Below are 14196 nucleotides of genomic sequence, written 5' to 3' on the forward strand. Positions count from 1 at the left end.
TATTAGGTGCATATGCATTAAGGATTGATTCTTCTTGGAGAACTGACTCTTTTATCATTATGTAATATAATGCCCTTATTTACCTCTGATAACTTTTCTTGCTTTGAAATCTGCTGTGTCTAAATTAATACAGCTACACCTGCTTTCTTTAGTGTTAGGGTATATATTTTTCGCCATTCATTTACTGTTAATCCATATGTCTTTATATTTAAAGTGAGTTTCTTGTAGACAACATATACTTGGGCCTTGTGTGTTTTGATCCACTCTGACCATCACTGTCTTTTAATTGATGCATTTATATCATTGATCTTCAAAGTGATTATTGATATAGTTGGATTAATATCTACATGTTTGTTATCTTCTAGCTGTTGCCATTGTTCTTTGTTCTTGTTTTTGTTGACTTCTCTTTTTCTGTGTTTTGTGGTTTTAACTGAGTGTTTTATGATTCCATTTTCTCTTTCTTAGCCTGTCAGTTATATTTCTTTTTACATTTTGCAGTATAGTCACAGCTGATCCAAGTCCACTTTCAAATAACACTACACCACTTCAAACGTAGTGCAAGGACCATGTTATAATAACAAAATAATCCCAACTGCTCTCTTCTGTCCCTTGTATTATTGTTGTTATTTATTTCACTTATATATAAGCATGCATAAACATATATATGACCTATGCCTAAGCATAAATGATTGAATACATTGTTGCTATTATTTTGAACAAATTGTTATGTGTTAAATCAATTAAGAATAAAGAAAGTAGGGGCACCCAGGTGACTCAGTCGGTTGAGCGTCCTACTTTGGCTCAGGTCATGATCTCACATTTAATGGGTTCGAGCCCTGCATCAGGCTCTGTGCTGACAGCTCAGATTTAGAAGATTTAGAAGCCCAAGGGGATTTTTCCTGTATTGACACTAAGAACTTGGTTGAGCTCTTGGAGGTAAAATTCAGGAAAGTATGGGAGCCCCTCTATGCTGGTTACCCCTGGAGTTTTTAAATCTTGAGTTGTTCACATTGAGCTTCTAGCAATTTGTCAAATAAGTTCAGGTTTTCCTACCCTGGCACTGGTTCCTGGGATGGTTTCCACTCGTGAGTCTCTGCTCCGGTAAGCGATTACTCCCTGTATTTGCCTGTCTTTCTCTTTAAATTTTTTTTTTTTTTTTAATGTTTTTATTTATTTTTGAGACAGAGAGAGACAGAGCATGAATGGGGGAGGGTCAGAGAGAGAGGGAGACACAGAATCTGAAACAGGCTCCAGGCTCTGAGCTGTCAGCCCAGAGCCCGATGCGGGGCTCGAACTCACGGACCGCGAGATCATGACCTGAGCCAAAGTCAGACGCTCAACCGACTGAGCCACCCAGGCGCCCCTGCCTGTCTTTCTCTTTAATCTTAGGGGCAGTGGTTTGCCCTGCATCCTCCCTTGTCCTATGGATCTGGGAAGAGATGTTGTTTTTTCAGTCTGCTTAGCTTTTTCATTGTTAGGATAGACTGGCAACTTTCAGGCTCCTTGCATGTGGAACTGGATAACTGCTATTTCTCTTTTTATGCCTGCTAACTAGCTGAAGTGATGTCTTATCTTCAGTGTGCCTTGGTTCTCTTTTTTGAAAAATGCAGGTGAAGTATATATACTACTAAATAAAGATGTTAGGCTAGTGAAAAATCAGAAGCAAAGAACTTAAGCCTCTCTGTGGACCAAGAGAAACAACGTGCTTTGCCCACAGTCCTGATCTTTCTAATGACTACCTTTAAAAATCAGATATTTTATGATTGTGAAAAGGAATATGAAGACTGAAGAGTAGCTCCTGGATTTGGCAATAGTAGGCCTTGGGTGAATTTAGCAGCACCTGTCTCAGTAGAAGCTTGACCACAGTGGGTTGAGAATTGAGCAAGATGTGAGGTAGTGGCCTGAAGAAGTAAAGGTAATCAAGTGGTTTGGCTTGTGAAGGAAAGGAGGAAGAACAGATGTCTTATGACTGGTTTTGTTGTTAGTATATAATTTGAAGATAAGAAAGGGTTGAATCGGTATGAAAAAGCTGGTAGAGAGGGGAAGGTTGATGATATAATACAGAGGTGGTTAGTGAAGAGAATGACATCTCTGGAAAGGTAGGAAGGGAGGGGATTCAAGAAATATTTCATAAGCACCAGTTATGCCCCAGGCACTGTTCACTGGGGAATATACAGCATTAAACAAAACAACAAAAATTCCTGTCCTCAAAGAGCATATACCTGGGGGGAAACAAAAAAACAAACAAACAAACAAACAAACACACACACACTGTGGGTGGGGAAGGCAGACAGAAAACAAAAAGGTAAATAGGTATAATATATGGCATTTAATATAACTAAATCTAGTAGTTCTTGGCACATATTTAGGTCACATACATATAGTAAAATATTATTAAAAATACCAGAGTATGTCATGCATATTTTTCTTTTAAACCATTTATACTCTTACTAAATGTCTTATTTCATGAAAATTGTTTTTCAGTTATTTATACATGAGTGAATATTGGATCATGATGACTAAAGAGGGTTCAAAAATTTGAAAGCCTCTGATTAGAGAACAAGGAGGCATTAATATCCTTGATGGAATGAGAAACAACTCTTAGGCTAAGGAAAGAGAAAAGGATGGGGTAAATACAGGTGAGTTTGGAGGTTTTGGTGGTAGGGAGCTGAGGGACTTTGAAGGGTGGTGAGGTTCTGTGAGGGAGAGATTAGGCTGGCAGAGGCTGGAAGAGAAGGATGTCCAGCCAGGGAATCTGTATGAACAAAGGCACTATGAAATGAAAGAATGGATTTGAGATGTGCTGAGTAATCCACTTGACTAGAGGACAACTCCCATTACTGAATCTCCCTTTGCATTTTCCATTTAACCAGCTTCCTGACATTTCTACTACTGCCCGTCCCAATTTAAGCCTTTATTATTTCCCACCCAGAATAGTTTCGTAACCAGTTTCTCTGTACCCAGATTTCTTTCACTTGCTAGTGCCAGTTGATCTGATACATTACTGCTGCATTTTTTTTGCCCCTCCACCCCCACTTAAAATTTAAAAAAAAAGCAACCTTGATATTCTCTATTACCCTGTTACCCATTACATGTGATGGATGCTCAATTGTTTCTTGTATCAGTGGATGCCTTTTGGAGAGTAGAGGGAGAGTAGTCTGGAAACGCAGACTGGGGCCCTGTTCTGGATTTCTCGAACCCCAGAATGAGGATACTGTGTTTGGGGATTCCCAAGACTACCTCCAGGTTTGGTGACTTGTTGGGAGAATTCACAAGACTCAGCATATAGTCGCGCTCACGGCTGTGATTTATTACAGTAAAAGGATACAAACAGTACAGCAAAAGGAAAGGCATGCAGGGCAAAATCTGGAAGAAATTAGGTGCAAGCTTCCACGAGTCTTCTCCTAGTGGAGTCACATAAGACATACTTGGTTTCTCCAGTAATGAATTGTGACAACAGATATGAAATGTTGTCTGTTAGGGAAGCCCCATAGAGACTCAATGCCTAGGGTGGAGTGGGGACGGTCGCATAGCTATTTATTGCATAGCATGTACTAACATTCTATATGCGTAGAAGGAAACTAGGTGTTCAGCATAAGCCACGTTGCTTATACATGGTATAAACGGTTCAGGCACAGCGAGTCACTCCATTTCTGGGAATGGTGGGAACCCTCTTGGAATCCAAGTTCCCAGCCAAGGGCCCACCGTGTAAGCAGACCTTTCCAAGGACAGTAATCTCAGGCCTGCTGTGCTCACTCTTTTCTGTACACTGTTTGTACTTAATGTGATTCTATAAGGTGGAAAAGTGGTTTCAGGGCTGCTTTAGAAATAGGGGTGGTACAGTTGTAGAAATAGAGGAGATGTGAAGAGGGTGGGATTTTGTGCTCCCCTCCCACTTTTCTCTTTAATAAATTTAGGATTCCATGGAATGTTTTATATGTAAAAAAACAAAAAAACAAAAAAACCCCCACAACGCTGCTGTTAAAATTATGTTTGAAAACCATCCTTTAAAAACAAGGAGATGAATTTCAAGGTAAATATTGATAAAATCACACTTGGATTTTAGCAAGATCATTTCTATAGTTGATGGAAGATAATTTAGAGATTGTGGTAAATTTGGGGTCAGTGGAGGTGATCAGAGGCAGGGAGGCCAAGCCAGAGATCATGAGAGTCCCAGCTAGGGTGGTGATATGAGGAAGAGTGGGAGGGGATGGATTAGAGTATTTGCCATGTAAAAGGAGTAGTATGGACGGATGATTGGCTGAGGACCTGGTTGAAGAGCAAGATAGAAGTTTTTTATTCTTTTCCATAAAAATCCAGTAGGTGGTCCGGAGCTGATTTGGCAGCTTAACATTGTTGGAGAACTTTGCTCTGCTTTGCTCAGCATTCTGCGGGCCTCTCCTTGCCAGGATGGCTTTTCCAGCTGCAGTGCCTATACTTACATGCCAGTTAGAAAAAGGGGAGGGGGAGCAGGAGCGGTTTGCCCTTTCTCTGTAAGGGCATGCACCAGAGCTGCTTGTTTCAGGTTACATCCCATTGGTTAGAAATGGTCCTATGGCTGTGCCTGGCTGCTTGAGAGGCCAGAAATGGGTTATTTAACTGGGCAGCCTTGTACCCAGCTAAAACTTTTATTCAGAAAGGAAGAACAGCTGTTAGAAGACAGCCCTGCCCTATCCCCAACATTCGTGATTTATTTAGAATTTTTTTTTTTCCTCTCTTGGGAAAAAGATGGAAATAACCTTGACTGTTCATTTTTTCCCCAAGGTAAGTAATTTTCATGTTACTGAAACAAAGGAAACATGGTATTCAATGAAACGAGAACAATACTCACAGTGTATCTTTGCAAAAGTTTTGTCAGACTCAAAGATGGGCACAGCCCTATCTAAAAATGTGCCAGGTTGCTGCTGTTTATTGTTGCTTTTACAAAATAAGGAGAGAGATAGTCAATATTATAACTTTGTATGGTGATGGGTGGTGACCATCTATTGTGGTGAGCATTGCATGAGGTATAGAATTATTGAATCACTATGTTGTCCACTTGAAACTAATATAACATTGTATCTCAATTATACTAAAGTAAAAGAATAAATAAAAATAGAAAGGGAGTTTCTGCTCACTGAAACCTGCCCCAGATAAGAAATAGTTATGACTGATCTTGCCACGGACAGTCATTTCTCTCCCAGGAGAAGCTAAAAAAAGGATCAGAAAACGTCACTGCTTTGAAACAGACACTCTATTGTGTTTCACCTCTTTGTGTCCAACTTAAAAGTTGTGGAAAAGGGAAGGAATCTTATAAGCAGAGGGCTGAAATCAATGTGGTAATATATGAATGCTGTGTGGTTTTGGAGAATAAAGAATAAAGGGGCAGTAGAAAACACTTTGTGACTAGTCTCTGTGTCTCTGCCTTGGTACTCAAGAGCCAGAATTAGGCCTAATTCAGAGGGGCCAGCCCTGCTGTGGGGAAGGATCTGATGAACCGAAGTGGCTTGTTTAATGGAGTAGAGATAAAGCAGAGACTCTGTGGCAGGTTAGGTTTTTAGAAGAGGGGTTACAGTGATAGCTTATGGGGTTTGCAGTTTATTCCTTTTTATTTTATTGTTTTAATTTTTTTTAATGTTTATTTTTGAGAGAGGGAGAGACGAGTGTGAGCGGGGCCAGGGCAAAGAGAGAGGGAGACACAGAATTCAAAGCAGGCTCCAGGCTCTGAGCTGTCAGCACAGAGCCAGACATGGGGCTTGAGTCCACGAACTGTGAGATCACAACCTGAACCAAAGTCGGATGCTTAACCGACTGAGCCACCCAGGTGCCCCTATTTTAGTTTTTTAAATGTTTACTTATTTTGAGAGAAAGAGTGTGAGCAGGGGAGGGGCAGGGAGAGAGAGAATCCCAAGCAGGCTCTACGCTAGCAGCTCAGGGGCCCCATCTTGCAAACTGTGAGATCATGACTTGAGCCAAAATGAAGAGTTGGACGCTTAACTTACTGAGCCACCCAGGTGCCCCTACTCGTTTTTATTAAAAGGAGATGATTATATTTATTGAACAGAATGTGTTTTAATCAAAATGAGATTTATAATAACTGCTCACATATACATACTTGTAACAGAAAGGTTTTAATGTGACCATTAAGAAACCTGTGGAGTATTATGAAATACTTTCCTTTAAGAAAGTCTAAAGTTGTATATATTTTTTGTTTATAGCCTATACAGTTCAGACACCTGAGATTATGTCTCCAACTGCGACTACAGAGGTTTATTCAAAAGCTTTGGCTGTTTGCCATGGACCACTGGACCACTATGACTTTCTGATCAAAGCTCATGAGCTAAAGGATGATGAACATCAAAGAAGAGTCATACAGTGTTTGCAGAAATTACACGAGGACCTTAAAGGATATGATATAGAGGCAGGAGGTCTTTTTTCAAAGGTAAGATTTGTGTGATATTAAAGATCAAACAGTTAAAAGTGTAGGCATTTTATAAAATGGATTAAGTGCAGTTAGTACAATCATTAAACCGCTTCAAGATTTCTCACCAGTTCCTTTAAACAAGCTCTGTTGGATCTCCATTCCTGATCTCTTGATGCTCCATAGCTTTCTTTTACCTTTGGGTGGGGGAGATTCAGATAGCTTCATATTTAGGTAATGACTGATGCAGTCTAGTCCAAATGACAGCTGTGCAATTCAAACACTTCCCCTGTCTCTAGCTCAGGCCTGTCCCAGGATCAGCAGTGCAGAAGGCGGAGTGATTTGTTCTTCCCCTTTCTCCCCTCCTCCTCCTTTTTCTGCTTGCCTGGCTTCTCCAGGGTCAGGATGAGAGGGAAGGAAGATTACAGAAAAACAGTGGAGTCTTCAGTGACCAGTTAAAAGCTTTTGGTGTGGTAGACACTGACATGCTAGATCTTTGTTGAGGGGCACAATGAGGGGTTCTTTTGGACCCTGGGGGGACCTCCCCACTGCTCCATTTTTGGATCTCTTAGGACTCTAGTTGAATACCTTGCAACACTGCTTTCTGCTGCCTCCCCTTGCCTTTACACTTGACCTTCTTGAGTAGGCTCCTTTCAGGACAGCTCTAGCCAGGACACCTTTTATGGTGTCCACTTAGGCCACAGGGAGAATAACATCTCCTTTCTCTAATCCATACTCCAGCATCAGTAACCCTCCTGGGAACACGTGTCAAGTATTTCCATGAACACTTCATTAGCCTGCTTCGGTACCTGCCTGTGGATTTACTCACCTAAACAAGCATCCAGCTGAGGAGGGGGATATCCTCTTGTTATATACTCAATCGTGGTCTTTTTGGATGCTTCTCTTGGGACTACCTGCCCTTAGCATGAGGTTTATCTGAGGGAAATAGATGCCACAGCATTCCTTACTTAGCTAACAGCTTTCTACCTTGATTACTTCAGTTACACTTTGTTTTTAGGAATATTTTTGCCTTTTGTTTTTCTTTTTGAAGTAATTCCTGCATGGGTATGACTAATACTCTCTTTAGAATGTAGGGAAACTTGTTTCTCCTTGTCCTTAGCTTTGAGCTTTTGCTGAAATTCTGAACCAACAGGAAAACTCCATTCCTTATTCCATTATGATGTTTATTTATTTTTGAGAGAGAGACAGAGACAAAGCATGAGCAGGGGAGGGGCAGAGAGAGAGGGAGACACAGAATCCAAAGCAGGCTCCAGGCTCTGAGCTGTCAGTGCAGAGCCTGACACAGGGCTCAAACCCACAAACTGTGAGATCATAACCTGAGTCAAAGTTGGATGCTTAACCAACTGAGCCACCCAGGCACCCTTTTTTTTTCTTTAAGTGTTTATTTATTTATTTTGAGAGAGACCGAGAGAGTGGGGGGAGGGGCAGAGAAAGAGAGGGAAAGAGAGAATCCCAAGCAGTCTCCGAGCAATCAGTCTGGAGCCTGATGCAGGGATAGATATCACAAATTGCGAGATCATGACCTGAGCCGAAGTGGGACGCTTAAACAACTGAGCCACCCAGGCGCCCCTCATCCCATTATAGAAGCCATTGTCATCAGCAGTGTCATCTTCAAATTATGAGAGATATTAATAGTAATAAGAATTAGAGTATGGCTCAACCAGAGAAACTAGTTTTCTTTTAACTGACTGGCCAAACCATCTTCCCCTGACCAACACAAATATTCTATTATGAGGCCTTTAGAGAAAGGTTCAGTATAACATATGTTAGTAGTACTTTATTTAAAAACTCTAGGGGCGTCTGGGTGGTGTAGTTGGTTAAGCATCTGACTCTTGATCTTGACTCAGGTCATGATCTCATGGTTCGTGAGTTTGAACCCCACATCGGGCTCTGTGCTGATGGTGGAGAGCCTGCTTTGGATTCTGTCTCTCCTTCTCTCTGCCCCTCCCCTGCTTGTGCGCGCACACACACACACACACACACACACACACACACACTCTTTCTCTCTCTCAAATAAATTTAATAAAACCTGTAATCAAAGTAATTTTACTTAAAAAAGTCTTTAGAGTATACTTAGTTTTATTTTTATGGAAAGAAAAAGGCTGTCATCGTGTAAATGTCTTTTGGTTAAATGGAGTAGGGATTCATTTAGGTTACAGAAAGAAATGGAGATTTAGAGCAAGACTACATATGCAAATAACAATGAAGGGCATCTCCCTCATACAGCCAGGCCTCAGCCGGCTTTACATCAGTGGCTCTGAAAGCAGCCAGTGACTTGATTGGCGGTAGTAACATGTTCTGGCCGATTCTTCCTCCAGTCCTCTGCTATTCATGTCATTGACTTACTTTGTTGTTCCTTTCCCCCGTGTCCATTTCCATTTCTGTTTGTTCTACCAGCTTATTAACTCTCTTCCTGTATCAGTGGTTTAAATTCCTGGGTAAGAACCTGATAGGACATCCAATCACTTTATCCCTGTTTGGGCAGAGCTTTCATACCGGGTTTTTCAGAGGCCGCCAGCCAGTGTACAGATCATATCTCTGCCTAAGGTACCATCCAGGGCTCCCATAAGTGTGGTGATTTCCCCCTAGAAGTAGACTGTGAGTGTGGTGGCCACTATGATTGGCCAGTCCAGCACAATGGTTATAGGAAGTAATAATGAGTTATCCCTTTAGATGGCCACCCCTTCTTTTTCCAATATTTCCAAAAGTCTATAGGTGAGTAAAGAACTAAAAAGTTTGGAAAATGTAGACCGCTTATGTACTGTGCACCTAATTATAGTTTGTAATACAGATGGTCTTCCAAATAAAATATTGGCGTAGTTACGTGTCATAGCCAGGAAACAGGATGTTTTACTTAACTGGGTTTTTGGCTATCTGAGAGTTAAATTGCTTTCATGAATGTTCTATTTTGTTCTGTTTCTAGTCCTTTCTCTCCCTTTTAGAAATACAGTCCTTTTTTTCCTCCTCCCCATTCTGTATCATCCTTGGGGCTCAACTTACTGTGAGTGGTGAACTCACATCCAGTGAAAAGTATCCTTTAATCATTAAAGTATCTGGTTGCCAATGCAACATGTTTTTTTTTTTTTTTTCCTTTAAAATTGTTGTTTGACTCTTTTTAGGGGTATTCTCCCACATTTTGTCTTTTGATTTCTGAATATGGAAGTGATGCATCTGCTTAGTAAATTGATAGCTATTTAGCAATATGTAAATGTAATATTTAGTATATAGGATCCCTGGTTTTAAGGTGTAGTTGTAATCTTATAGAAGTAAGAGATTAGACATCTCGCTAATTTTAAACACATCTACTGAAATCTTATATTTGTTAAGTCCTAATGCATCCGTGAATAGTCTTTTGTAGACAAATCAACATCTCTTTGTGATGGTATTTATCCTGTAGTTCCTAAAGCTTGCCAAATCTTTAACATTGAAAAAGACCCCAACATCTAACATAATTTGAATAAAACATACATAAAAGCTTTAGTGGTTTTTTGTTTTTTGTTTTGTTTTTTTTTTTTTTTTTTAAAGAGCTAGAAGTTTATTGAATAGAGGAGACGGGGTTCTTCACCTTCAGACCACACCAGGGAGCTACCCTGGCCAAGACCTTCAGGTGTCTGAGGAGTACTAGGGTTATACCACCAAAGACCCGAAGAGAGGAAGGAGAGGGAGGGTAGGATCCCTCCGAAGGGCAAGAGAGGAAATTCCTCACCATTCTGGGCAAGGGCAGTCTGGCTGGTTCCCTCAGGGGCTTTGGATCCTCATTGAGGAGTAACATCAGCCCAAGGTCCAGTTTTTACAGACAGTATGTCTTTCTCTGACTGACTTTTTTCGTTTAGCGTAATACACTCTAGCTCCATCCAGGTCGTTGCAAATGGCAAGATTTTATTCTTTTTTTTATGGCTGAGTAATATCCCATTGTGTATATACATACCGCATCTTCTTTATCCATTCATCAGTTGAGGGACATTTGGGCTCATCCGGGTGCCTGTATCCCTTTGAATCAGTATTTTTGTATCCTTTGGGTAAATACTTAGTAGTGCAATTGCTGAGTCATAGAGTAGTTCTATTTTTAACTTTTTGAGGAACCTCCATACAATTTTCCAGAGTGGTTGCACCAGTTTGCATTCCACCAGTGTAGGAGGGTTCCCCTTTCTCAGCATCTTATGACACCTGTTGTTTCTTTTATTGTTAATTTTAGCTATTCTGACAGGTGTAAGGTGGTATTGTTGTGGTTTGATTTGTATTTTCCTGATGATGAGTGATCTTTTCATGTGTATGTTAGCCATCTATATGTCTTTTATGGACAAATGTCTATTCGTGTTGTCTGTCCATTTCTTTACTGGATTATTTGTTTTTTGGGTGTTGAGTTGTAGAAGTTCTTTATGTACTTTGGATACTAACCCTTTATTGGATATGTCATTAGCAACTATCTTCTCTCATTCTGTAGGTTGCCTTTAGTTTTGTTGATTGTTTCTTTTCCTGTGCAGATGCTTTTTATTTTGATGAAGTACCAATAGTTATTTTTGCCTTTGTTTCCCTTGCCTTAGGAGACATATCTAGTAAGAAGTTGCTACAGCTGATGTCAAAGAGGTTACTGCCTGTGTCCTCCTTTAGGATTTTAATGGTTCCCTGTCTTACATTTAGGTCTTGAATCCATTTTGAATTTATTGTGTATAGTGTAAGAAAGCAGTCCATGGGGCGCCTGGGTGGTGCAGTCGGTTGAGCGTCCGACTTCAGCCAGGTCACGATCTCGCGGTCCGTGAGTTCGGGCCCCGCGTCAGGCTCTGGGCTGATGGCTCGGAGCCTGGAGCCTGTTTCCGATTCTGTGTCTCCCTCTCTCTCTGCCCCTCCCCCGTTCATGCTCTGTCTCTCTCTGTCCCAAAAATAAATAAAAAACGTTGGGAAAAAAAAATTAAAAAAAAAAAAAAAAAAAGAAAGCAGTCCAGTTTCATTCTTTTGCATGCTGCTGTGCAAATTTCCTAGCACTATTTGTTGAAGAGACTGTCTTTTTTTCCATTGGATTCCTGCTTTGTTGAAGATTAATTGACCACATAGTTGGAGACCTATTTCTTCTAAAAATAAGCACTGATATGCCAAGAAGAAGGAAAATTTGGGCTACTAGGTTTTTTTAGTGAAAGGAGAACTTTAATTATAAACTTGTTGATTTTGGAAAGTAGGATTTATGATTTTATTTGTCTTCTAAGCTTATTGAGAAATTTTTGACATTTAGCTTAGGAAAGTTCAAGGGGTACAATGTGATGATTTGATACTCATGTATTACAAAAGATTACCACAATGAAATTAGTTAATATCACCATCCCCTCACATAATTACCATTTTATTTTTGTGATAAACCATTTAAGATCTACTGTCTTAACTAATTTTGGGTATATAATACAGTATTATTAATTTTAGTCACCATGCTGTACATGAGATCCCCAGAACTTATCCTATAGCTGGTGGTTTGTACTCTTGGACCAGTATTTTGCCATTTCCCCCAGGCTCCAGCCCCTGGTAACCACCATTTTACAAATTTGGCTTTTTTAGAATTCTACATATAAGTGGGAAAATACAGCATTTGTCTTTGTGTGACTTTTTTCACTTAGCTATATGAGTATTTGGTTTTTGTTTTTAAAAAAATTTTTTTTTCAACGTTTTTTATTTATTTTTGGGACAGAGAGAGACAGAGCATGAACGGGGGAGGGGCAGAGAGAGAGGGAGACACAGAATCGGAAACAGGCTCCAGGCTCCGAGCCATCAGCCCAGAGCCTGACGCGGGGCTCGAACTCACGGACCGCGAGATCGTGACCTGGCTGAAGTCGGACGCTTAACCGACTGCGCCACCCAGGCGCCCCTGGTTTTTGTTTTTAATGTAAGCTCTACACTCATCATGGGGCTGGAACTTACAACCCCGAGATCAGGAGTCACATGTTCTACCATCTGAGCCATCCAAGTGCCCCTGGGCATTTGTTTTTAATGCAGATATTTAAACGTTCATTATAGTGGACTTTTTTTTCATTGTACTCCTAAGAAACTTGCTGTAAAGCTAAACTATAATATTAAAATAAAATGCATCTGAATTATTGATGAGAAAAAAAACTGGTGGCAGTGTATTAGGCTGCTTTGATGTACCTGTATAACGATGTTTTCTGTATTAAAAATTTGAAAAAGTTATGAGCAGATGACCATTATATAGAAGCAACAAACTATGAAAAATGAGCATTTATGAACACTTTACCTTTGTTATCAAATAAAACTTACAACCAGGTTAATCTGACACATTTAATGTATGCATAATTGTTATTGTGCTGTGAGGTAATTAGGCATAAATGGTAAGTAGTTCATGTAAATCACTATAATTAGAATTACTTTTACACAGCCAAATCAAGCATTTCTAGAGTCAGGGAGGGAGAGAATTAAATAGAGTGTGGAGCTACTGTGAACATCTCTGTTTCCATTAATCAGGGGTATACAGGCAGCCAGGTTTTTTCATCTCTTGGGAGGCGACATCATAGCCTAAGAGACCTGGGAATAGGAGTGGAAGGCACGGTATTCCTTTCCTTTTCCTCCTGCTCTCTACAAAATAATTTTCAGCTTTTCCCTAATGAGAAATTATTTCAACTTCCTCTTACATCCTATCATCTTTTATTTGGATACTTGTTCTTACCCTCCTAAGAACAATGCATAGATTGCGTAGAAAAGACCTGTCCTGTCTTGAAAGCCAGCTAATCTCAGGTCTTGATGCTTTTCTTGTTCTGGCTTCTAGTACTTGGAGGCTATGAGCAGGATACCTGGAATGCTGGGCTGTAGCCTTTCCTCGTAGGGGATGTGGGAGCCCTACTTGTCTGAATCCAAGACTAGGCTATTTGCTGCTTTTCCTCAGTTCTTCCCTTCTCTCTTCCACCTAAGGGAGTGAATACTTATTCTCTCCATTCTTCTTAGAACCAGCATTTCCTATAGGTAAAATGGGTTGAGCAGCATGATTTGGTTAAATTTTCTCTGATCCCTTCATTTATTAGAAAACCATAAACAACATTGAATACAAATGGGCAACATCTGTAGCTATATACAGCTTTATTGAAGACCAGGAATATTTTTATTTTTTTACTTTTTAAAAAATATGTAACATTTTTATTTATTTTTGAGAGACAGAGAGATACAGGGTGCAAGTGGTGGAGAGAGAGAGGGAGACACAGAATCCAAAGCAGGCTCCAGGCTCCCAGCTGTCAGCACAGAGCCCAGTGTGGGGCTTGAACCCACGAACTGCAAGATTGTGACCTGAGCCGAAGTCAGATGGTCAACCGATTGAGCCACCCAGGTGCCCCAGGAATAATTTTTGAATGAATGTTTCTTGTATCAAATTTTCTGAAAGCTGTAGCAAAATTATGTCCTAACCCAATGTTGGTATTGTCTGTAAGAAGTAAGATCAGGAGTCAGACCACATTGTTTATTGAGAACTAACATATCCCAGACTCATTTAAAATCTGAAATTTGAGAAACAGAGTGTAATAGGGCTGTTTCCATCTACAGAATAATTAACCAGTGCATTCAGTTTTATTTTCTAAGGTGAAATTTCTAAGCCATCAACATAGATGAGAATATCTTTAATAAGTCCCTTGAAATGAATTTAAAGGAAGGGATATAGCCCTACTTCATAATGTTGATGATTGCAATGCTTTCTGTCTTTATCAACCAAAGCTGACTACTTTGGTTATGGAAGCAAAATTACATAGGCCATAAAGAGGAATCAGTACTGTGGAATCTATGCTGAGATTATA

General features: G+C 40.1%; 1 protein-coding gene across 4 annotated transcripts in view; it reads left to right on the forward strand.

Moving 5' to 3' along the window:
- AFG1L (AFG1 like ATPase) overlaps window positions 1-14196 on the forward strand; it is a 197396-nt gene that overhangs the window by 28509 nt on the left and 154691 nt on the right. For 3 of the 4 annotated variants that reach the window (XM_042939500.1, XM_042939501.1, XM_042939502.1), the window contains exon 3: window positions 6198-6421. In XM_042939500.1, coding sequence (XP_042795434.1) covers window positions 6198-6421 — 224 coding nt within the window. Of the gene's footprint in view, window positions 1-2484; window positions 2640-6197; window positions 6422-14196 lie in introns of all 4 variants that reach the window. The other variant, XM_042939503.1, reaches the window with a different exon arrangement.

This window comes from Panthera leo, chromosome B2, assembly GCF_018350215.1.
Source record: "Panthera leo isolate Ple1 chromosome B2, P.leo_Ple1_pat1.1, whole genome shotgun sequence".
Lineage (NCBI taxonomy): Eukaryota > Metazoa > Chordata > Mammalia > Carnivora > Felidae > Panthera > Panthera leo.